A 25,118-nucleotide genomic window follows, 5' to 3' on the forward strand; every position below is an offset into this window, starting at 1 on the left:
TTTCCAAAGATTCTAAAAATTTGGCGCTAAAAAAATCACAATTAAGAACTGAATTTTTTAGTAAATTTCGAATTTTTGACCTAAATTACTTTGTAACTTTTGTTGGACTTGACTAACCAGAAAAATCAATAAATACTTTCTAGAGAGAATATTGAATCCTATAATCACTAGCTGTCAGTTAAATGTTACCAGGTTGACAGAAAAAATGGCAATACAGAACCTAATTTTTTAGTAGCATCAATTCTTAGTTTGTTATCCTTTTCGCATTAAATCTGAGAATACAGGATCCCAGTACTTTAAGGTTGAGAAAATTTTTTTTTTCTAGTCAAGAGTTAATTATTTAATGGACCAAAAAAGGAATCTAGAAATAAGAACTCTGAAACTGAAAATAACTTCATCGATGTGTTACTTTATTTTTTCAGTATAGGACATGATAGTTTATACTGCAAAGTCTTGCAACTGAGCTCACACTTTGCCTTTACAGACCATGCTACTACTTATTTTTACCTCAGGTCATTTTACCAAAGAAGAACATGCTTCTCGGTCACCACCCCTAAACCTTGAACCTTAAGAAACTATAATATCTGTAAAAATTCACAACTAATTTTTTTTGCCAAAACTTGTATATTTTTTGGCGTTTAGGCGTTTAGGTTATGCCAGCGCCAGGTTTTAAGATTAAAGAGCGGTAAATTTCTAGGTTAACTTCACTTTTTTTCCATTTACTTTTTTTTTTATTTTAATTAATCATCCGATTTTAATTTGATTTTGCTCATAGCTTCAGTCGAGTTCAAAAAAGAAAAAAATCAATTTTATTTCAACCAATCAGATTATTTATCGTTTGTCTTTTTTCAATAAAAATACCAGATTTCTGGCCCTAATAATAATCAATGATAAAACAATGTTTAAATAATAACATTAAATGATAAAATGATGTTTACATATGTGACGCGCCTCTTAAATTTATGTAAATTTATTATTAATTAATAAATATTAACACTGAAATGAACTTATAAATAAATAAATATCGAGAGTATTCTAAAATCGCATGAGTGCGAGAGAGTAAGACAGCCGCAGCCTACTCGGGAAAGGAGTACGAAAGAGAAAAGAAAGAGACAAACCGAGAGTAAAGGAAGCAGCCGGGGAAGTCCGATAGCTTAGTTCCCGCGCACGACGTGAGGCAGCGCGGTGTCGCCCAGACTGTTCGCCCAAAGAATCTTGCTTCAGAAGTGTTATAAGCAACGTTATGGGCAGTTTTTGTCAGATCAACTTGAGCTTCTGAAGCGAGTGGTACACTAGTGAAGGAGTCTTGTGTGCTGTGTTGAACTGTTATTGAAGATAAATATTTTACTTTCAATAATATATCTGTCCTCACAGTAGATCTTTTTGTCACTATGTTGATCTGAGGTACTCGGGTTTGCTAAGTAGCCCTCATTGCACCGGCGGGGGGGGGGGGGGGGCTGTGGTACAGTCTGTCGTTCTCGAACGAAATATTGGGGTCAGAGCTAGGAGGTTGGCGACACCTGGACTTGGAGGTACTTCTCGTCGGAACACCTAGGGGGAGGTACGACTGGGCGTTGAGGTACTCAACACAATCCCGGTACCTCTACGTTGTAACCAAGCTTCTCTTGGGTAATAGAGGGGGCTGGGGGGAGACTTAGAAAGACTTGCGGTCGTGAAGCGTTATCCCTGTAGGCTGCATTTAGTAAAACGGCTTGTCTAAAGGAATGAAATGTATATTGTTACGTTCTCGTAAATTTTAAATTATATTTAAATCAATTAATTAATATTTTAATTGATTAATTATTACCCGAGGTATTTCGTAACGGAAATACCTCGAGATAAGAGATTTCTGGAACGTCAACGCAGCCCAGTAGACTAAACAGTCTACGTTGTGGGATTTGAAGTGCGTTTATGTTCACATAGGGTAACCTGAGATGCAACGTCGCTAAAAATTCTTATAAAACTCATTGTAATTATTATTGTAAAATACATTATGTCTTCAGACTTCATCTGGAGCAGTCAGTCCGAGGACTCAGCAGAGGAGCAATCTCTGCTGGTCCGAGGCTGAACCTGCCAATTCCTTTTGAATAAATCTATTTAATTGTTAATCAATTAAAATGGATACTTATTAAAACCTTCACCCAGGGTTGATAGCGCTTATCAGCGTTCCACCCTGGTTCCTTTACCTAGAGCGCTAGCCAGCGTTCGGGTATTCTATCCAAAAAATATCCTAACTCTTACCCCCAGGGTGAGAGCGCTTATTAGCTGTTGTCACCCTGGTGAACTCGCCCAGAGCGCTAGCCAGCGTTCAGGCACTCTACTCATTACCTACCTGTAGGCAGGTAAAATAAAAGTAAAATATTAAAATATATATTTTATAAATAAATTTAAAATCTGAATTATTAAATTACATAAAATGAAGTATTTCGCGGAGAAATCGTTGACATGACCCACCTGGAGTCTATTAATATCCTAACGAAGTCAAAATCTGGACATAAATAAATTATTAATTACACCCAAAATTTGGGAACGTAACAATATATTGTAGATTTTCGAGGTTAGATTTAGTAAACATGCGTACATTGTACAGTTGTATCTTGGTGTATTATAACTACTATCAATTATTATTAACATTTATTACATTATTATTCATATTGATCTTGATATTATAAAATATTACATTACGTTTATTATTGATGAAACATTTATCATCATTGTTATTATTATTTTGATGTTTTATTAAATGAATAAATTCAACCTTATTTTTGAATTCTGTGATATTCTTTGTTTAGCAATATTTAGTATTAAGTTATCTGTGTTGCGTGATCCTCATCCAAGTCCTGGACCACGACTAGCTGTTTCTCCCAAATAGTAATTTCTGAAACACCCAAGTTTCAAGGTTCAGAGATCCTTGCATGAACTCACTCCTTTTTTTTTATCTTCCTCAAGAACTTGACTGGTGCGGATCGCATTCATTTCACTTGTAAAATTCAGTGGATTGCTTACCACGTGAATAAACAGTAAAGTTTAAAATCAAATCTGTGTTAATAAAATAAGTTACTGATGTAGTTTGAAGGTGAAAATGATAAGGGGCCCGTTAATTCCAGCGGTCTCATTAAGGCGGAATTCAAGGTTTGCCATTTATTTAACTATAATTATAGGTAAAATTTTGTAATGCGAAGAGCAAATAAAAGTTTAACGCTAAAAAATTACATGAATAGTGTGAACTTAAGGATAACTTGAAAATTAGATTTGCAAGGCTTAATTTCTATGTTTAATAGTGAAATAAATAGTTTAATTTTAAATTTACTTGATAATTTCAACGAAATCATTTACCATCCCTTCTGAGTCCTAGTCTAGAGGCTTCGGCTTGTACCAAATAGTAATTACATTCCTAACTTTACGTTTCAAATTTAGAAAGTAATCCATTGAGAACAAATGGAGACATCCTCACTGGCGCTGTCTCCGCAAATTTTTTTAAATGAAATGCCATGTCGATTTTCAAAATTTGTGAGCCAACCTTCGCTTGCTGCAAATCCTTTAATTTCAAGAGACTGTGCAAAAGACGGGGCTTTTTTCTTCAAAATAACACCGCCGATAGGAACGTTTTGCCCTCTACACTGATGAATCCACTAAAGCAAGCACTTTTCAAGACGAGAAAATTCTCCCTGGCGTGATCTTTTTCTACTGGCAATTAAGGCACTTCCCGTAATGTAATCTTTCTTCTTTAAAATTATTGACAATGTCGACGGTCAAATACCAAATTGTTTAGCTAGATCTTTTTTGAACTGTCTGTTATGTCCAAGGGCGGCTTTAGAGCGGTAGGGTAAACCGTGGAGGTTTGGACTAACAATTTAAAGAATACGCAACGGAGGTTTTAATTCCGTTGTTTAAATTATTTATGTGGGACGTTTTCGACATACGTACTTACAACGCCTTCGTTTGAGACTGACGGATTTTAGTATAGATAGAGGTACTTACTACTTGTTGAATTATTTCTTATAGCTGGATCAGTGATTCCAGGGGCTGCAATCAGCGCTTCTTCTTTTGATTGGGCCCTTTGGTCGTTTCTTGCAGCGGATGGAGTAGGATGGATTAATGAGGCTGTTTATCTTAAGAACTTCTTATTTCAGAAATGAGAATAGCTGAATTTTCTTCTAGTTTTTAGATTTATTTATATACACTAAAACTTACACCTTCACAATTGTATTTTTAAACGTAATTATATTCGTGAATTTTAATTATCTTAGCTAGCGTCCTCCAGTCCCCGGTAGGGTAAAATGCGCAAATTTAGCTTTAGAAATATTTTAAATAAACTTATCGGTCGGATTCTCGCCTAAGTGCAGAGCAAATTAGAACTTTGAGAATACGACTTTCTATGAGAATTTTTATAAGTAATACGTAGCCTGCCGGTTGAACCGAGTCTAAACTCGCCTTAAGTGCAGCGCAAATTAAGATAAGGGACTTTTACAAGGCACGGGCCCGTCAAGTTAAACGCGGAAGTCGAATTAACCAACAAAAACCAGGCGTTGGCTTATGCTCGCCTTTTTAAAACTTCGCGGTGCTGAACTTGCAGAAGTCCACGCTAGTCAACCAGCAGTCGCGTAGTATGTGTTTTATTGTGGCTTCCGCGCATGGAGAAATCTTCCATCTGTGCGGGCGATTTGAATCTAAGAAAATTTTTGGGTGGACATAACATTCCCCCGGAGCTAGTATAGCTTATCGGTTTTGCTATGGCCACCTTCCCCATAAGCGAGAGCTACTTACAGTTTTTTGTTTTCAATATTTTTAACCTAATAAGAGAGTAGTGAAGAGTCATTTGGGGCAAATATTTAAATTTAAATTATAATTTAATTCTACATTGTATTACATTGTATTAATTTTGCTGACGAATGATCTCTCTTATCTCGCTTGCCTCTCTGGTTCGTGAAGCCGGGTTGAGCGTCAGTATCGTCTGAGCTGTGAGTCAGAGCGAAACGAGAAGAAGAAAAATGTTTCCAACATCAAAAAATTTCGAGGGTTATGGTACTTGGTACCAGAGGGTTGTGTTTGTCTACCGAGAGAGGGTAAGTAGGATTTTAGTGTATTTTTCTAGAAATTGTGTGAGAGAGAGAAAAAGGGGGAGTAAGAAAAGTATAATAAGAAAAAAATTTTTTTTGTATTAGGACATACGATCAGGCATCTCAATCCAGGAGGCGCTGGCGCGTCCGGTGAATCCGGGGCCGGCGCTCCGTTTGGCGTCACACCTACTGGATCTATTCAGTCCTCTTCCGCCGAAAGTCGTGGAGGCCGTCACCTTTTTCTGCCTCCAAGGCGTTGAGGGGGTAGAGAATCCTTTAACATTCAGTGCGGTGGTTTTTCCGAATTCGGAAGACCGAGCGGTTGAGGATCGCCTTGATTGAGGCGGTCTCCAACGGCTTGATAACCATGCCTTAATGGTAAGGTATTAATCAAGTTTTTCTTAATATTTGTATAAAAAGGTAGAGGAAGAAAAAAATCATTTTTCCCCCCTTTTTTTTTGTGTGATTAGGTGTCATATTCAGTCGGATGACTGGCCGGTGGTGTGAGGAGGCTGCACTTGCTGCGTCAGCGGTTTTCTGCCTCTATTTATGCTCGAGGAACAAAAATTTATTATATATTTTTTTTTTGAGTATAATAAATCTTAACGTACATAAAAAAATTTGTGTTATAATTCCTATGTCTGTTTCTCTCCTCTTAATAGTGATTAGTTATTGTTATAGTTAGAATTTAATTTAAGTGTATGATTAGAATTTAATTTGCGGGAGTGTAGAGCTTACATAGTTTCATGTATATGTATGTGTAAGTACTGTTGTGAAAGATCTGTGTATACGGGTATGTATGCATTATATGTTATACCCACGCGGTAACACGACTATAGGCGTAGCTTCTCAAAATGCGATTGAGTGGGCGTTGGTAAATTACTCCGTGAGTGCTACTGACTTAGCTACTTTACTATAATTGCCGTTAGATGACTCTCCCTTACTTACATTACTTCATTTTACTGGTATTCATTAAATGCGTGTACTTTTTAAAATACTAATTCAGTATTGTATGAGAAAAATTTCTGAAAGGAAATTTAAAACGAGTGACGTTAGCTCTGAAATATAAAATTTTTCTAATGTATATGAGGATTGTTGGATATATTTATTTGATGATTTGATATGATAATAAAATTAATGGATAATAATATCATTAACTATAACTGGTTAAATATATGTAATAAAAATTTTAATTGAGTATAGTTGGATTATATATATACTTTTTATATAAATTAATTATGGAATATAATTAAATATAATTAAATCATGTGGAACATTTTGATATAGTGATAGTAAAATGGAAGAAATTTTAAACAGAATTTGTAAAATTTGTAACGAGAAAAAAATTTCGTATCGCAGCGGATGTTTTGCGCTGTTTCCACTCGTCCCCTCAAGGCCGGGGATAATCTTATCTTCGGTCTTGTGAGTCCTACGGCCGCAAATAAAATTTTGTAAATTAAGTGAAATTTTTGTAAGTTAAATAAATATATGTTTTACATTTCACTATCTACTTTTCGTTAAAGATATTGATAAAAACTGTTGGCTCGTTTTTGGAGATTTAACATTTTGTTAGGGCGAAATTTCTCAAATAATTGATTTCTGTCATTATTATTTAAAGTTAATGATTTTCAGTTTTTCGCAAATGAGCCATCAGTTTGTGCTTAACAATTTTTCAATTAGTAATCTTATTTTCTACGATGTCGGTATTGTAATGGGGTATTTGCAAGATTTTTATATTCCTTAACTTTGAGTATTCCATAACTTTGTAGAATGTTTTTGAGTTTTAGGAAAAAAAAATTTTGGTTTTCTTCCATAAATATTTAAATTATCTAAGAAATAAGAAATAGTCGACAGTTAAACGAATATGTTACTCCCTCTCGCGTATGTGACGTCATAGTGCATATTTTGTTTGAAATTGTTGGCGCTAATCTCTTGCGGTATACTTTTCTAAGCACGTGTAATCAGCTGTTGTGATTGTTGTTTAAGAAATACGTTTTGTAGTGTTATTCATTATAATAATCAAGAACAATTAAATTATTTGATGGCATCGAAAAATAATTGTTGTTGGTGTATAGTGTCAACATGTAAAATATTGGTAAATCTGCGCCAAATGAAATTCTTATAAATTTTCCATTCAATGCATCGAAACGAAAAAATTGGTTAGATGCATGTGGGAATAAGAATTATTACTCAACATCAATTCGGCTGTATTGTTGTAAAGATCATTTTGACGTAAGTATTGGTAAAAAAATACGTGAATTTCATCTAAAATAAAATCATGAACTTAAATTTTTTTTCTTAAAAGCGTAGTAATTAATAAATAAGTCATAAGTTGTTGACAAGTAATTAATAAATTTTTATCAATTTTAGCTACAAGTGGACATGGAAAATTGGTTAGAGTAGACAACGGTTGTTGGTAACAAGCGAATGAAAAATCATGTTGTGCCACATGAATTTTTTGAGCAGTCAAATTCTATTAACACAAATGTGACTTTCCCGATGGAACTAGATCAGAAAGACTTTGAAAAAGACGATTCTAATATTAATAAGGTTACAATAAACCCAAATTTGAGTAATACAATCAAAAGAATGGATCTACAATGCATAGACATAGTTAATTCCACCACATATCAAGATTCAGAAAACTATGTGTCCAATGTTTGTTAGGAGTATCCTACTACTCGTAGTCAAAGAGTGAATGCTGCTGTTTAAGTTAAAATCCGAACAAAAACAGTTTCACTGTTAAAAATTGCGCCAAGTCCACGTTCATGAAACTCATCTCAATAACATCTGCACTTTGCAAAAAAAATAAGACTCGTTACAATAATTTTCATTCTATACAAAAAGCTTGTAAGCAAATTGCATAACCAAACAGGAGAGGGCGTTTTATTGAAATCATAAACGATGTGCGGAGAATTTAAAAATTTCAAATACGTATGCCATGTTGATTTTACCTAACTTTTGTTAAACGTATCATAAAATAATATTTCATTAATTACATTTATGCATTTTATAGGATTATTATTGTTATTGTTACAATGACATTATTGTTAATAAAGGGGACAATGCATCATACACATAATTGTAATACCTATGGCCTAAAAATTACAATTATTTTAAATCCGCTCGATTGAATAACAATGCCACCTACAGGCAACGACTACAAAGTCGTAGAATGTGTACACTATCCAATGAGAATTACCTAAATCTTGAACTGCTGGCCTGAAGGAAGAAAGTAAAACTCAAACAATCTTTAGGATGTCGTGTATTTAGTCTAGTTAATAAATGAAATTCAATAGAAAGAATAGGTTTGAAAATCATCCACATATGAAGTTGTTTGATAGTTTGTTCTAGAAATTTTGTATTTATAAAGTATTTTAACATTCTTAATTTCAAAATTAAATTTTTCTCGCGCAAAATTGAAAATTCATAAATGAATAAATTAATGCAGGCAAAGCTATTCTAATATGATAGGTTGTTTATTCGTTAATTTTGATAATCAAATCCTAATAAAAAAATTGAAATTCTGTTTCTCCCATAGTAGCGAGTAGCATTAAAAAACTTAACGTGACTGATCTGCGTAAACTCCGCGGTTAAAAGCGATTAACTATCTTATTAATAGGGATTTTACATTTTTATTTATATACAGTAAAAATTTTAACATTTTTTTGAATTAAAAAAGTTGTTGGTTTAGATTTAATACTCTAATACACATTAATTTAATAATAACAATAATTCATTCAGTAATAATAATGATAATGATATTTTTAACCTCAATTTGGTATTACCGATATAATTAGTTTCAGTCTCATAGTTTTTATTATTAGTGTTATTGTTATTATGACATTATAGTAAGTAAATGACACAATATACCATGCGCATAATTGTAAGACTTTTCACCTAAAGATTACAATTATTTGAAATCCACTTGATTGGATAAAAATGCAACCTATCGGCAACGACCACAAAATCATAGAATGGTACACTATCCAATGGGAATAATCTCTGATTATGATTGTTCATGTACAAAAAACCTTTGTTCCAACTTCAAATTGTTCATTTCTTGTTTAATTAACATTTGTAATAAGCTGAATATTTGTAATCTAAATATTTGCACTGCACATGCGTCAACTTTACGTTTAGACTTTCAGCGCGAAATTTTGAAAATTATATTGACCAGCACAGTGATTAGAGTAAGTGTATTTTTCTTGTAATTTCAGTTATAGAGGTCACAGGACAAAAGGGCAACGTGTAGTTTTTAATAATTTTATAATAAGTTTTATTTTAATAAAGTATTGAAATTTTTTGTTAATTGTTATGGATTTTTTTTTTTAATAGTTCGTAGTATTCATGAAAATAGAATTGATGAAAATAAAAAAAAAATGTACATGCATTGATTAACAATTCTCTCGATATTTTTAAAAAATTTAGAATGAAATGAATATTTATTAGTTATTTATTTACTTAATGACATTGATATTGGCTGACGTCTAACAATTTTTTTTTAATTATTTGAATTAATTAAATAGTAATTCCTAAAAAATTACACTCGTAAATTTTTTAATTTTTTACACATGAGATGTGCTTGTCACTATAATTTTCAAAAGACCGCGCTAAAAGTCTATATACGTAAAAATGACGCATGCGCCGTGCAAATATTTAGAATGCATACATACAGCTAATTAAAAATGTTAATTAAACAACAAATAAAAAATGTGAAGTAGGAACAAATGTTAAATATACATGAACAATCAAAAATAGAGGCTTAATGTCCCAAATTGCTACCAAAATATTAAAAAATGCGACAGGGGGGCTAACTTAAAGGTACATTATTAATAAATTCTTTTTAAAATAAATAAATGGAGAACGATCAAATGTTGAGAGTGAATAATAAAGAACAAACGAAAAGCTGAAAACTTGATAGAAAAAAAAATCAAAAATTAAAAGAAAAAATTTGGAGTTCTAACTTCAGTGAGCTATCCCGTTGAATCTACTTACAATTAACTTACAACAATAAACTTGCGTTAATAATTTTTAACTTGATTGAAAAATTCTATCGTGATTAATTTAATCAGCAAAAGTTAATTCAGGTATTAAGATCTCTCGTATTAAATAATTATTGTTATATTATTAAGACCGTGACTATAAGTTATTTAGGAATTTTAATCCAAATAATACTTTAATTCAAGGAAAATTAACAATCGAAATTTGGAAATTATAATAGTTAGATAAGGCTATTTTGGAAATAGGTTGTTAATTGAAAGTTATCGTTTTATTAAATTCTAATGATTGAATGTTTTAATGGCTCAAATTTAAGTTCTAAATAAAAGTAAATTATTCTTAAATATTAAAATTATAAATAAAGTCAGATCAGTAGTGTTAGTGTGAGACAAGTGTGGATTATTTGTGAGTTGCAGAGTATCTAGGTCTACGTTTGGTCACTGGGCTGTTACTCCTGTGAGCCGAGTCAACGATCCCTGCATACGATCGGTCTCTGTGCGGGTGATTAAAAGTTTATTTAGTTTGGTCTGTTAATAATTTTACGGGTAGACGCCGAAAGGGGCTCGTCACGTGTAGACGCCGAAAGAGGCACGTGTTAGAAATCGACGGGTAGACGCCGAAAGGGGCTCGTCGAGAATAAAAATATTGTTAAGTGTGGATAGTGTGTGAGTGATTGGATTTTGTTAACTTGTTTTAAATCAAGATATTGTTAAGTTTTCCTTTTTTATTGTTAATAAATATTGGCCAATCTTGTTAATTAATTATGTATTATTCAACAGAACATTCCTCCACTCTCTACCCTAAGAATAAGAGTTCTCAGCTCTGGACCGGTTCCAGGAACCGTGATTAAACATCCTGGTGGCGCCCTGATAATTATACTGTTTGTTAGGTTTGTTTGTTTATTTATAAAATTGATTAGGGGCCAACCTGAGCAGGTAAAACTGTTACAAGATGATCTAACGGAATTTTCTGGAGTAGAATTTTAATACGTTCTTGCGTGTCCTCTTTTGAACTAGGATTGTCGAACTCGAAGTCTTCGAGTACCTGAGGTCCTATGTCTATGTCTACCGGGTTTGAATTGAGGTTAATGATCATGCACATAGCGTACCCGTCATCTACCTTGACAACAGATTCTCCTCCAAGTAATCCGTTTGGAAGGTTCATTCGGGGGAGGTATCCCTCCCTCTTCTTGAAGTCTTGGACAGGTACTGCTATTGCTACTTTTATACGAGGTGGTAATGTGTAAGTTGAAGAAGGTTTTGTTTCGAGGCTAAAAGGTGTCGGTTTTGAAAGACAGGATAATAAAACTAAGGTTTGATTATCATAAGAGATTTCCGCCCTTTCGGCTTTGAAAAAGTTGTTTCCTATGATTCCCACTCCGGGGACTGGTAAATTTTCTTGACATACTTGGAACTCGATGTCGATATTAAGGATTTTTAATTTAGTTGCTCCTAGGGTCTCGAAGGTACTGTCACTGAGTCCTCGGAACCTCCTAACTCTTCCAATGTCGATAATTGCTTCGGGTTTTAAAGCAGATGCATTAATGAGGCATACATCCTCCCGGTATCGATGAGGAATTGCTGATAATTGCCTAGGAGTAACTTACACGATACGTAAATTTTTGGCCCAGTTTCTAGAGCGAGGACCTTTTGCTCTTGGAACTTTCTTCGGTTAATTACCGGAATAGGTTGAATAGGTTTATTTTTTGTTAGTAAGGTGTTTCAGTAAAACGAGATGGTTACGCGTTCTTGAATGACAAATTCGTTTCCGTAACTGGCCTTATAACCGCCAGATGGTTCTGGTACGAGATGGAACGTGATTTTGACTCTGAATATTTTAAGATTTATGGAATCGGTTATGGGCATTGAGCTCGTCGCAATTCCTCCTACTACTCCTGTGTTTTCGATGTTGCAAAGGGCCTCGTGGCGTAATTCTTCGATACAGAGTAGGTTGAGATCGAATTGGTGTCGAGTAGGACGTTTATTTCTCCATTTCGAAGTGCTGGACTTCGTAGGTGGACTGTGGGGCCTCTGCCTGAGGTAAAACATTTTGCTTCGTCTTTGACTGTGCTCGTAGCTCTGCTGCGGTCATCAGTTGTTCGCCTATTGGTCCCAGTGGTGACGTCGAGTTGTTCGGATTTGTTTGCCGTTCTGGTCTCGGGAGAGGCATTGGTTCCGTCATAGTCGCTTGATATTCTAGGATATGTTTCTGGGGATTTTGTAATATTGATCGGTTGAATTGATTCGGCCGATATTGGCCTCATTAATTCATTTGATAGGTTTTGGGACCGCTCGTGAAAGTAGGCGGAGACTAGACAGGCATACTTGCCATTGCTTCCGATTGACGAGCGCCTGACCCGTTTAAAGGATCGTACGCATCTCGACGTTCTCTCTTTGGGCAAAAAGGACAGTTGCAGTTAATCGTCGGGTGTCTTACGCCGTAATTTAGCCTCTTTCGAATCTTTATCTCCTTTGAAGTGTACAGCCTTTTTTTGTTGGGCTTAATATATTCGGATGGTAACGGTTTTGGTTATTATTTTGGAAAGTCCGCGGTTGGTGATAATTTTGAGTTCTAGGCATAAATTGAGGGTTTCGCTCGGTTCCGAAGGCGAAGGTGGACCCTATCACATGCTGTTCCTGTCGATAATTCGGACTGTAGTAATTGTCTTCGTAACTGTCGTGAAATGGGTCTTCATTATAGTCTGTAGGATGTTGGGGTCCAGGGGCACTCGTCCTAGGAGCTCGACTGTACTCCTGGTATGTTAAAGAGCGAGGCAGTTCGCGATAATTACCTCGGTCGTCGTAATCTCAAGATGATCTCGGCATTTGCGGATAATGTCTTTTGCCGTCATGTTCGGATCGTCTGTGGAATTCTACTGAGGGTGGTAGAGACTCGCCTGGTAAAATTCCGTCGTCTCTCATAGATCATCTACGTTTAGGTCTTCTGTAGGCGTCATTATTGATGGGTTTGTACATGTCATCTAGAGTTTCGGCTCTTCTTATTTTGCATAGGCATCTTAAGAAGTTCGGCAAGTATTCGTACAACCGATGATAAAAGTCTTCGATATTTTCTGAATCCTTCGGGGCCTCAGCAGCTAAACTTTTCTGCCAGGTAATGTATGGGTCACCCCTTTTTAATTTTCGAGCTAAGACTAATAAGATATCGTCTACAGAAGCTAATTTGACGTGTTCAATTAATCTTTTGGCTCGCCTGTATAGTTTTTGGGCTATACGGCGGGCGAAAAAGCCTTGGTTATCGGCCGGAATGCTTGGTAACCAATTTCTTTCTATTCCGTCGAATAGTTTGGAATCTTTTACAGCATAAGAACCTTCTCGGTTGAATTACGGTAGCGCGTCGTGTAGTACTTTAGCGAGGATTTGTATTTGGACATTGAGGTTTTCCTTGTTTATAGAGGTATCGACGCGGAAAGTACTTTTTTCCATGGCTCCAAACGAAAAATCGTTCATGCAAGGGACGAAAAACGTTCCAGACTCGTCCTCGAACAGTTCCACGATTTTATCGTTAGTTAATCAAGCTAAATTTAACTATTCTGTGTAAGGTCTGAATTTAAAGAAGGTTGACAACAAAGCTTTTGTTCAAGGAACTTACGAAGAGAAAACGAAAATTTAGATTTAATTCTATTTAAATCGCGATGTATTTTTATTCGGTCACTAGGTAAGTAGGTCAACAGTTGTGAAAGTACAATAACTGGAGAGAAAGATTAGTTATCGCGCGTATAGAGTTACCAAGTGACGAGTACGGAAGTGTAAATAAGGAAGAGTCCATAGGTGAATTTGTAGTAAATAATTTCAAGGTTGAAATGAAAGAAGATTTAAAAGCTTCAATCAGAAAACAATAATTTTAACTGATTTTAATTTCAATAAAAAATTTCTTTTTTTAATAAATCTATCTATCAATCGTAGATGAGATTGGGGTCTAGTTATGCGTATGTTTCAACAGACTACTCAAGATTAGATTTACTTTTTGCTTAGTTAGCGGAGAGTAAGTGAAGAGAGTGAAGCAAAAGTTTAAAGTGAATATATATAGCGGCAAAAAGAATTTCAAAAAAAAATTTTTTTTTTTTGTTTTTGTATGAGTTCCTTTAAACTTTCGCTTTAAGGAAATTTAAAAGGGTAATAATGGTTGAAGGGATGCAATTTTAAGTTTTGTTCTCGTTCGAGATAAATCTATTCGTAATGGGGGTCTAGAGTCGGTTGTGTGGATGGGTTTAACGAAGCTTTGATAGGGGTTTGGGCTTGACGAATTTTCAATATTTTTGTGTAAAGCTCGGGGATCGCTTTAACGTTTTCTATGACTTTCGGACCGTTAACTTTATTGTCAATTACCTTTTTCACGGGTTCCGCATCGTCCTCCCAATATCTAGTTTCAATAAGGGGGCGGTGATATACCCTGCCGTTAGTAAAATTTGAATGTGTCTTTTTCCGATGGTATCGATAGCCCGACCGTCTCCTCTTTCCCATCGACCTTCAAATATCTCAAGAAATGTCGGTGATAACCCCAAGTAGTAGATTCATTCGAAAACGATTATCTAAATTTTGAATCGCGAAATTGTGATTCGGTCGTTCGACGAGAGGGGATTTAATTTTCTTACAGTAAATGTGTGTATGTTAATACAACAAAATATACAAATATTACATATATTATATTGTGAGAAGATATAATTTCATAAAATTTTCTTGATGTTGAAGTATTTGTGTCTCGAGTCAGCAAAAAGATTTCAATAAAAAATTAAAAAAAAAAAAAACAATTTTGAATGTTAAAATCATTTTATACCCCCGTGAATGTGTAGTCAAGAGAAGGTGCTAAATTAAAAGCACCCTTCCCAAGAGTTTTGTGAGAGTTTCTTTTGTAGAGGAAAGTGCTAGTCAAAGCACCTTTCCAGAACTAGGAAACTTCTGTGAGAGTTTTGTACGAAGAGGTGCTAGATTCACAGCGCACTTCTCGTGAAATGTAGTGTAAATGTAAGGGTTACAAAAAAAATTTTCCAACATTTCGAAATAATTGAGGTTAAAATTGTAACAGTTTTACCTGCTCAGGTTAGCCCCTAATCAATTTTATAAATAACTAAACAAAACTAACAACAATTAAAATTATCAGGGCGCCACCAGGATTATTAATCACGGTTCCTGGAACCGGTCCAGAGCTGAGAAAACTTATCTTAGAGTAGAGAGAGTGGAGGAAGATGCTGTTGAATAATAAAAATTTAATTAACAATATACCGGTATTTATTAACAATAAAAATTTTACAAACTTAACAAATTTAAGCGCTCACTCACACACTTATAACCTAACGAAGCGGAGAATAACTGCGAAATAAACGATATTTACAAACGAACCTTCCAATGACGATACGATGACTAGACGGGCTTTTTCGAACAAACGGTCTCCCACACCTGTCTTAGAACTAATTGGGCTTTTTCGAACAAACGGTCTCCCACACTTGTCTTAGAACTAAACTTAAAATTAAACGTGCACCGGACGACCAAAACTAACTAACTTTACACACTTTATAACTTAAAATTAAGTCCACAGGACTACCGCACTTAACACTATTAACACTCTCTATCACGCATAACCCATACAATTCTTCACACACATAACCCACACTTCGCTTAATTGATTCTTATAATTTTAATAGAATGAATGAATTTAATTCAATTACAATATTCAAATCATTCAATCATTGGTAATTTTTTTAAACGACAATTTTCAATTTACAATCAATTTCTAAATAGCTTTGAACTAATCTCTATAGAACCAGAGGCTTAATACCTTGAATTAACTTAATCACAATATAAATCTTTCAATCACTTCAAAATTATTAACATAAGTTTAATTAACTAATTCTGATTAAACTTTCACTATGACAATTCTAACTCACTTAACTGATTTCTTGGACTTAACATCCACGCCGATAATTATTAAGTGTCAGTAATTTTAATTTAATTCCTTCACGGACCTAATCCCCTTAATTTACTTAAATTTATAATTGTTAAAATAATTTTATAATATAATCATTTCGATAAAAATTTCCTAATATAATTTTCTTAATAAATTTTCCTTGATCGGTATTATTTTTCAATAATAAATTCTTACTATAATATTCTTCACAATTAATACTTAAAAATTTTTCGATCTATCTTATTTTCAATAATAAATTCTAAATATAATAATCTGAGTAATTAATTCTTAATATAAAATATTGTCAACAATTTTCTGATCAATTATCAATTATAAAAATTCGACACGAGTCGAAATAGTCAATTTCAATTGCTAGAACATTCGCTAGTCAAGTCTTTGCTTGACATTGGGTATCGGAATTTATGCGACACAAAAACTGACGCTTGACCAAAATTCCACGAATAAAAATTTGTCTAGTTTTCTCAATGACAAAAATCAATCAATTTTACTCAGTTAATTATTGAAAAATTAATTTAATTAATTTTCTTAGATGTTAGTTAATTGATTGAAAACTTTTAGATATTAAAAATTTCCCCCGCAAGGTCGATCGAGCGATCCCCGGGTATAAACCCCCATGAAAATCACTCAATCCAAAAACTAGCAAATTTTCTACGATCTATTTATTGAATAAAAAAAAGAAAGGAAGAAGAATAATAGACCGAGTACAAACCGCGGTCTATCTTCCACCCACGGAATGAAATAATGTACCTGGGTAATTGTCTTACTACGTCCACGATGTCTGTCTACCGTGGTGAGTCCTCCAGGTAGCGGTTGTTAGATTCTTTTTCACTCCGGGGAATTGTCCTCACTCTAAGTTCAGTTTTTCCTGTAACAGAACCAATGTTAGAAATTTTGTCTAAAAGATTGGAAAGACAATCTTAAAAAAAATCATCGCAGCGTTCCGAAAATTCACGTGCGAAAAAAATAATTACCTGCTGTTTCGTTGAGTAGTGACCGGTGCGGCTGACTATCAAACCTCTTCTGATTTTGTCACTCTCCGACTCCCGAGCACTTACCCATTCCACCCCCCTCTTAATTACTAAACGGAAGACCCCGAAGATCGGGGCGCGCCAGTGCTGAGTCGACTAATTATCGATCTCTAGCGACTTATCGATTTAGGGTAATTTACCCTGTTACAAAATTAAGACTGCTTGATTAGCAAAAAAAAAATTTTTAAAAAAATTTTTTTTTATTTCTCAATGCCGAAGTAAAATGAATTTTGCTGACAGGAGTTACGAATGCCAATTTCGCTTGATATTAACCAACTCGGATAAAGACGCGTCAGTTAATTATTTCTTGTGATATTTAATGTCTAAAGAAAAGTGTAACTTAAGGTCAAGAACCGATTGTGAAACAATAATATTAGAAATCTATAATCTTTTGAAAAAGAATTCCAGGCAAAGAAAATTTTGTAAAGTATAAAATTTAAAATCTGTTGAAATATAAAGGAAAACGTGTAAGACTCGGAATACGTCTCTAAAATAAAATTAAAAATATAAAAGAGAATGTCAAAATTAAATGAAATTAAAGCTCGAATTTACTGAGACAGTGAAATTGACTCAATTTAATTAGAATTAAACAAAGGAAACGAAAGATAATTATTATAAAATAAAAGTTTTCTTAAAGGAAAGTTAAATAATTTCGTACTCAAAATCCCACCGCTGCCACCAGTGTTCTTTGTTTTATGTGCAAGGGCGTTTTTAGAGCGGTAGCGTAAACGGTGGAGGTTTGGACTAACGATTTAAAGAATACGCAATGGAGGGGTTAATTCCGTTGTTTTCATTATTTGTGTGGGACGTTTTCGACGTACAAACTTACCACGCCTTCGTTTGAGACTGACGGATTTTAAGGGGGTATTCTAGTTTAGAATTTCAAAAAAATCGATTTTTATTTCATATTTTCAAAGTTTAACTATCTAAGAATATGTGTACGAAAGGATTTTTGAAAATTCGAATTATTTACGGAGATATAGGCATTTTACTGACCCGGTCTCCAAACTGGTTAGGCACGGTATAATCGGACAAAAGGCATTAGGGATTCTCCGTCTACCTGAATCCCCTTTCGCAGTAAACCTTTTGTTCCTTTATATATATATATATATATATATATATATATATATATATATATATATATATATATATATATATATATATACAGGGTGTCTCTGAAGTGGCGGGAGTAATTGTTGGGGTCGATAGAGAAAAAAATACTGAATCGAAAGTTCCTGAGCCAAAAATTTTTTTGGGCCATAGAATTTGAGTTATGAATTAAAAACGATAGCCAATCAGAAGCGCGCTATTCGAGAAATGAAAATGAGCGGGGAAGTAGAGGAGACGCGAGAGTGAGATGCTGCCATAGCAGCTTACTCGCTCACACAAAGCCGAGCATGAGAGGGGATTGTGACGCTATGAGCCGAGTACGTAAGTGTGAATGAGTGGATGTATGAGGTCGCAAGCGGACGGCTTAATGTATGAGTGTGTGTCCGTGTATCGCAGCATTATTGGAGGCGTTGTAACGCTGAATTAAAGCTAACCGGGTACTCTAAGACAGAGGAAAAAATTTTAATTTTTATTTTTATTCGAAAAAATTTAATAAAAAAAAATAAAAAGGCCCAAGATTTAACCAGACCCACAGAAACGGAGAGTAAATTTTTAATTCTCATTTATTTTGCTGGGGATTATTTTCAAATACAAAAAAAAAAAAAAGGCTAAGATTCAACTGGAATCCAAAAGAGATGGATGAAAAAATTTTATTTTTTATTTTTAATCAGCAAAATTATTTTTCTTTAAAAAAGAGCCCAATCTCGACTGGAGCAAGAAAAAATGATTGAAAAATTTTATTATTAATTTTCAATCAACAAAATTATTATAAAAAAATAAATGGGCCCAAGTCTCAACCGGACCCAAACAAACGGATAAAAATTTTTATTACTTACTTAATTTGCTGGAAATTATCTTTAAAAACGAAAAAAATGCCCAAGACTCGATCGGATCCAAAAAAAAATAATTAAAAGAATTTTTTCCTTATTTTCAATCACCAAAATCATGTTTCTTCAAAAAAAGGCCCAATCTCAACCGGACTAGAAGAAACTGATTGAAAAATTTTATTTTTTATTATTAATCGAGAAAATTATTTTGAAAAAAAAAATAGGGCCCAGAATCAACCGGACAAACAATGGACTTGAGTTCAATTTTTTTCTTAATTTATAATTTGACATTCTACCTGTTAATTCACTGATAGATAATTCTATTAAAAATATCAAAATTATTCGGACTTGAGTTCAATTTTTTTTTTTAATTTATCATTTGACATTTCGCTTGTTGATTAAGTGATTAATAATTTTAATAATAATATCAAAATTATCAGGACTCGAGAGCGATTTTTTTTTTAGTATATTTTTTTACATTTTACCTGTCAATTAACTGATAAATAATTTCAATTAAAATATCAAAATTATTCGGACTTGAGTTCAATTTTTTTTTTTAATTTATTAGTTGACATTTTACCTGTTAATTAACTGATAAATAATTTTAATAAAAATATCAAAATTATCAGGACTCGAGAGCGATTTTTTTTCAATTCCTTATTTGACATTTTACCTGTCAATTAATTAAAAAATAATTTTAATTAAAATATCAAAATTATTGGGACTTGAGTTCAATGTTTGTTTTAATTTATTTTTTGACATTTTACCTGACGATTAATTGAAAAATTATTTTACAGAATAATTCCCAGCAAAATAAATGAGAAATGAAAGTTTTCCATCCGTTTGGTTGGGTCCGGTTGAGTCTTGGGCAATTCCTTCTGTTTTCAAAAATTATTCCGAGCATAAGAAATAAGTAATAAAAATTTTCTATCTGTTCGTTTTGGTCCGGTTGAGTCTGGGGCCTATTTTCTTTTTTGAAATAATTTTGTCAATTAATAATTGATAATAAATTTTTTCAATCAGTTTTTTATCGTCTTGTCAAGATTAGGCTGATTTTTGTTCAATAAATTTTTGTTTGTTATTGAAAAGAGAAAATAAATTTTTTTGCATTCTTCTATTCTTGGCTCTGGTCGAGTCTTGGGCATTTTTTTCGTTTTTAAAAATAATTCCTAGCAAAATGAATGGGAAATAAAAGTTTTCGATCCGTTTGTTTGGGTCCGATTGAGTCTGGGGCCTATTAATTTTTTTTTAAGAATAATGTTGTTAATTAATAATTGATAATAAAATTTTTCAATCAGTTATTCGAAGTCTGTTTGAGATTGGGCCTTTCTTTTCAAGGAAAATTAATCTTGGTGATCAAGTAATAAAAAATTTCTATCCGTTTATTTGGGTCCTGCTGCGTCTTGGGTCTATTTTTTTTTTTTCTTAATAATTTAGTTAATTAATATTTAGAAATAAAATTTTTCGATTTATCTTTTTCGGGTCCGGTCGAGTCTTGGGCAATTTTTTTGTTTCGAAAAATAATTCCCAACAAAAAAACAGGAATAAAAGTTTTCTTTCCGTTTGTTTGGGTCCAGTTAAGTCTGGGGCCTATTTTCTTTTTTTTTAAAAAATTTTGTTGATTAAAAATTCATTATAAAACTTTTCAATTATTTTTTCTTGCTCCAGTCGAGATCAGGCCCTTTTTCAAAGGAAAATAATTTTGCTGATTAAAAATAGAAAAACAAAGATTTTCAATTTATTTTATTTCGGGTCTGGTCGAGTCTAGGGCATTTTTATCGTTTTCAAAAATAATTTCCTGCAAAATAAATAAGTAATAAAAATTATTTATCCGTTTGTTTGGGTCCAGTTGAGTCTAGGGCCTCATTTGTTTTTTTAATTAGTTTTGATGATCAACAATAAAAATAAAATTTTTGGATCATTTTTTCTGGGTCCGGTCGAAATTGAGCCTTTTATTATAAAAAAAGTTAATTATGATGATTAAAAATGAATAGTAAAAATTTTTTTATTCATCTCCCTTTCGGTCTGATGGAGTCTTGGGCATTTTTTTCGTTTTTAAAGATAATTTCCAGCAAATTAAGTAAGTAATAAAAATTTTCTATCCGTTTGTTTAAGTCCGGTTAAGTCTGTGGCTTATTTTCTTTTTTAAATAATATTTGATTAATAATAAAAATAAAATTTTTTAATTAGTTTCTCTTAGTCTGTTTGAGATTGGGCCTTGTTTCGAAAAGAAATTAATTTGGCTGATTGAAAATGAAAACAAAATTTTTCAATTTATTTTTTTTTGGGTCCGGTCGAGTCTTGGGCGATTTTCTTCGTTTTTAAAATAATTCCCATCAAAATAAATAAGTAATTAAAACTATCTATCTGTTTGTTTGGGTCCGGTTGAGTCTGCGGACTATTTTTTTGTTTAAATAATTTTGTTGATTGAAAATTAATAATAAAATTTTTTAATCATTTTTTTGCTCCAGTCGAGATTGGGCCTTTTTTAAAAGAAACAATTTTGCTGATTGAAAATAAGGAAAAAATTTTTGTACTGTTATTTTTTTGGATCCGATCGAGTCTTGGGCATTTTTTCGTTTTTAAAGATAATTTCCAGCAAATTAAGTAAGTAATAAAAATTTTTATCCGTTTGTTTGGGTCCGGTTGAGACTTGGGCCCATTTATTTTTTTATAATAATTTTGTTGATTGAAAATTAATAATAAAATTTTTCAATCATTTTTTCTTGCTCCAGTCGAGATTGGGCTCTTTTTTAAAGAAAAATAATTTTGCTGATTAAAAATAAAAAATAAAATTTTTTCATCCATCTCTTTTTGGATTCCAGTTGAATCTTAGCCTTTTTTTTTTTTTTTTTTGTATTTGAAAATAATCCCCAGCAAAATAAATGAGAATTAAAAATTTACTCTCCGTTTCTGTGGGTCTGGTTAAATCTTGGGCCTTTTTATTTTTTTATTAAATTTTTCGAATAAAAATAAAAATTAAAATTTTTTCCTCTGTCTTAGAGTACCCGGTTAGCTTTAATTCAGCGTTACAACGCCTCCAATAATGCTGCGATACACGGACACACACTCATACATTAAGCCGTCCGCTTGCGACCTCATACATCCACTCATTCACACTTACGTACTCGGCTCATAGCGTCACAATCCCCTCTCATGCTCGGCTTTGTGTGAGCGAGTAAGCTGCTATTGCAGCATCTCACTCTCGCGTCTCCTCTACTTCCCCGCTCATTTTCATTTCTCGAATAGCGCGCTTCTGATTGGCTATCGTTTTTAATTCATAACTCAAATTCTATGGCCCAAAAAAATTTTTGGCTCAGGAACTTTCGATTCAGTATTTTTTTCTCTATCGACCCCAACAATTACTCCCGCCACTTCAGAGACACCCTGTATATATATATATATATATATATATATATATATATATATATATATATATATATATATATATATATATATATGTATGACGTATGGGGCTTTTGGCGACATTTTCACTGCTAACATGGGACATTTGCCGACTTCTGGGGTCTTCGCCGACGGTCGGCAAAAGGTACGTAGTAGTTTCGGGGTATTTGCGGACTGTCGGCGAACAATACGTATACGTATGTTCCGTTCGCCGACCTTTGGCGAAATGCACGTCTAATAGGGTTTTTGCCGACTTTCAAGAAAGCATAGTATTCAACGGTTTTCATTCTGGAAATTATTCTTTATAAAAACTCTTGACAAGTCTTTACAGCATAAAAAGTAAAAGAAGAAAAAAATTTGGAAGACGGTTGACCCTGAAGGTCATCCCTGCAACTTCCCGCTTATTCCATACTTAGGCGCTTAAATTGCATTAATGATGTTTTTGAGCTCTCCGAGCTCAAAAATATGAGGGAAATTTAATAAAACACTATTTCTTAAATTTTCAAACAGCAATAACTTTTAATGAATAAAACGATTTTCACGCGACTGGTGGCATTTGACGCAGTTTTTAGGCCCCATTAAAAATTTTTAAGTTGTGATTGATCAAATTAGGAATTTTGATGTAATTCCGAAAAAACATTTTTTTTTGGTTTTTTTGAACAACGATAACTCACGAACAAATCAACTGATTTCAATCGGGCAAGCGGCGATTGACGTGGTTTTTTGATGTTAAGAGCTTATTAATTTTTGGGATTGATCGGTGAGGCCGTTTAAAAGTTATTCCAAAAAAACCATATTTAAAAAAACCTTTTTTGTAGTATTTTTGAGATTTCTGGAAATCTACTGGTTCGAGGTGGTCCAAATTGTGTTCAAAATCTAAGTTTGGTCGAGCTCTTTCGAATGGCACCAACCGCTACGAAATAGGTCGAGCCATTCTAAAGTTATAAGAGGTTTACATACGGTCACACACACTCACACACACACACATACAGCCATACGGACATTATTGCGGAAACATTCGGGGAAGCTTTCTAGGACCTCAAAATGTTAACATCCTTTGAAAACTCGATTTTCGAAAAACGGGGTAAAACCAATAACTTCCCAACTTTTGAAAATTTTCAATTTTCTTAGCGGGAAGTTAAAAATTATATGTAATTAAATATACTTTTACATTAATATATTTTTGAAAAATCTCTCTATATAATCATAGGTGATATAGAAATAGATATAAGTATATAGAATTATCCATCATTATGTCCATAGAAATAACAAAAATTGGCGTGCGTGGGACCCGTACTGCGGACCTGACGCTTGAAAGACTAGTTCACTACCTGTTTAGCTACGAGACTTACTCGAAGATCAGAGTTTGTAATAATGAATACAAGTAATGCAAATCGTATACATGATCGTATACAAATCGTTTACATTATTGTAAAATATGAAGAAATAATAATATATGTATAAAATAACTTGAGAAGTTTCAATCAATAAAATTAATTATTATCCCTTAAAGAAATTAATAAAAAAGCAGCATAAGAACGTCCTCCTATAGATATTTTCTCCCTGAATACAGTGACTATTATTTCATCTGCAAAATACAATAGATTAAAAGATTATTAATCATTTGAGTAACAGACTCTTAGATAAAAAAGAGTATGTTCTATACCCGGGAAAAAATGATCAGGCCTGATCAGACATGAACAGGCATGAGTCTTCAGGCCTGATCATGCATGAAAAATGACCGGGCCTGATCATGCATGAGAATGCCTGGCAAGGCCTGATCATGCATGAGAATGCCTGATCAGGCCTGATCATGCATGAGAATTTATTTCAAAAAAAAAAAAAAAAAGTTGCACCTGTGGGGATTCGAACCGTAGATGCCGCGCTCTCCAGACTGTTACTTTACCTCTTGACCATATAACTTATCTTTACATTAGAGGTATCTTTCAAACTAGTTCAAGTAATTTTAATTTCATACATGACTTATCTTTACAGTTAAGGAAGTTAACTATGCCTAGTTTATTAATTATTAATAATTTATTATATATCAGAGTTATTTGTTTAAAACGGATATGTATTTTTTTACTCCATTAACATGTGGCTCTATGCACAGTAATAAAAAAATTTCTTTAAGGTTTATTCCAGAATTATAATTTTGTTGTTTTCTTTTAATTTAAAATTTTTTTTATTCAAAACGTATAGGTAACTAAGAATTATCTGTATGTTCTACAATTCAGCAATCTTTCATACTACAGCAATGAACCAAGGCGTAGCTTAAGATAATAACAGACACCTTGAAAGGACTTATCGCCTATCGATATCAACTGATCTATTTTGGATATCAAAAACTTTATGCTTAAGCCGATATTTTAAATGAAAGTTGTACATTTAAAATTAATAAGGGGATAGAAATTGATGCGTCATACGGAACAAATTAATTTTAAAAATAGAACTAAAAGAAAAATCAGACATGAGCAGACATGAGCAGGCATGAACAGGTCTGATCAGGTCTAATTTCAGGCCTGATCAGGTCCAATTTCAGGCCTGATCATACATGAACAGGCCTGATCAGGTCCAATTTCAGGCCTGGTCAGGTCCAATTTCAGGCCTGATCATACATGAACAGGCATGGTCAGGTCTGATCATTTTTTCCCGGGATGAACAGGCCTGAGGTATTTAACGCTTCAGATATGAACAGGCATGGACAGGTCTGATCAGGCATGGACAGGCCTGAGCGTATTTAA

The 25,118-nt window shown here is 33.3% G+C and overlaps 1 protein-coding gene across 1 annotated transcript; it reads left to right on the forward strand.

Annotated features, from left to right (window-relative positions):
* The first annotated feature begins 4,938 nt into the window (after positions 1-4,938).
* LOC141535068 (uncharacterized) lies at positions 4,939-5,617 on the forward strand. The gene is made up of 3 exons (XM_074254841.1): positions 4,939-5,066; positions 5,166-5,438; positions 5,531-5,617. The coding sequence occupies exons 1-2, from the start codon at positions 4,992-4,994 to the stop codon at positions 5,400-5,402; spliced, it is 312 nt and encodes a 103-aa protein (XP_074110942.1). The 5' UTR covers positions 4,939-4,991; the 3' UTR covers positions 5,403-5,438; positions 5,531-5,617.
* The last annotated feature ends 19,501 nt before the right edge of the window (positions 5,618-25,118 follow it).

The sequence above is a fragment of the Cotesia typhae genome, unplaced genomic scaffold, assembly GCF_013202065.1.
Source record: "Cotesia typhae breed Kobodo isofemale line unplaced genomic scaffold, CoteBio_Ctyphae scaffold_13, whole genome shotgun sequence".
Taxonomy (NCBI): domain Eukaryota; kingdom Metazoa; phylum Arthropoda; class Insecta; order Hymenoptera; family Braconidae; genus Cotesia; species Cotesia typhae.

Coding starts and splice junctions, on each gene's coding strand:
- LOC141535068 (XM_074254841.1), top strand. CDS start 4,992: ATGTTTCCAACATCAAAAAATTTCGAGGGTTATGGTACTTGGTACCAG. Junction 5,067..5,165: donor TGTTTGTCTACCGAGAGAGG/GTAAGTAGGATT, acceptor TTTTTGTATTAG/GACATACGATCAGGCATCTC.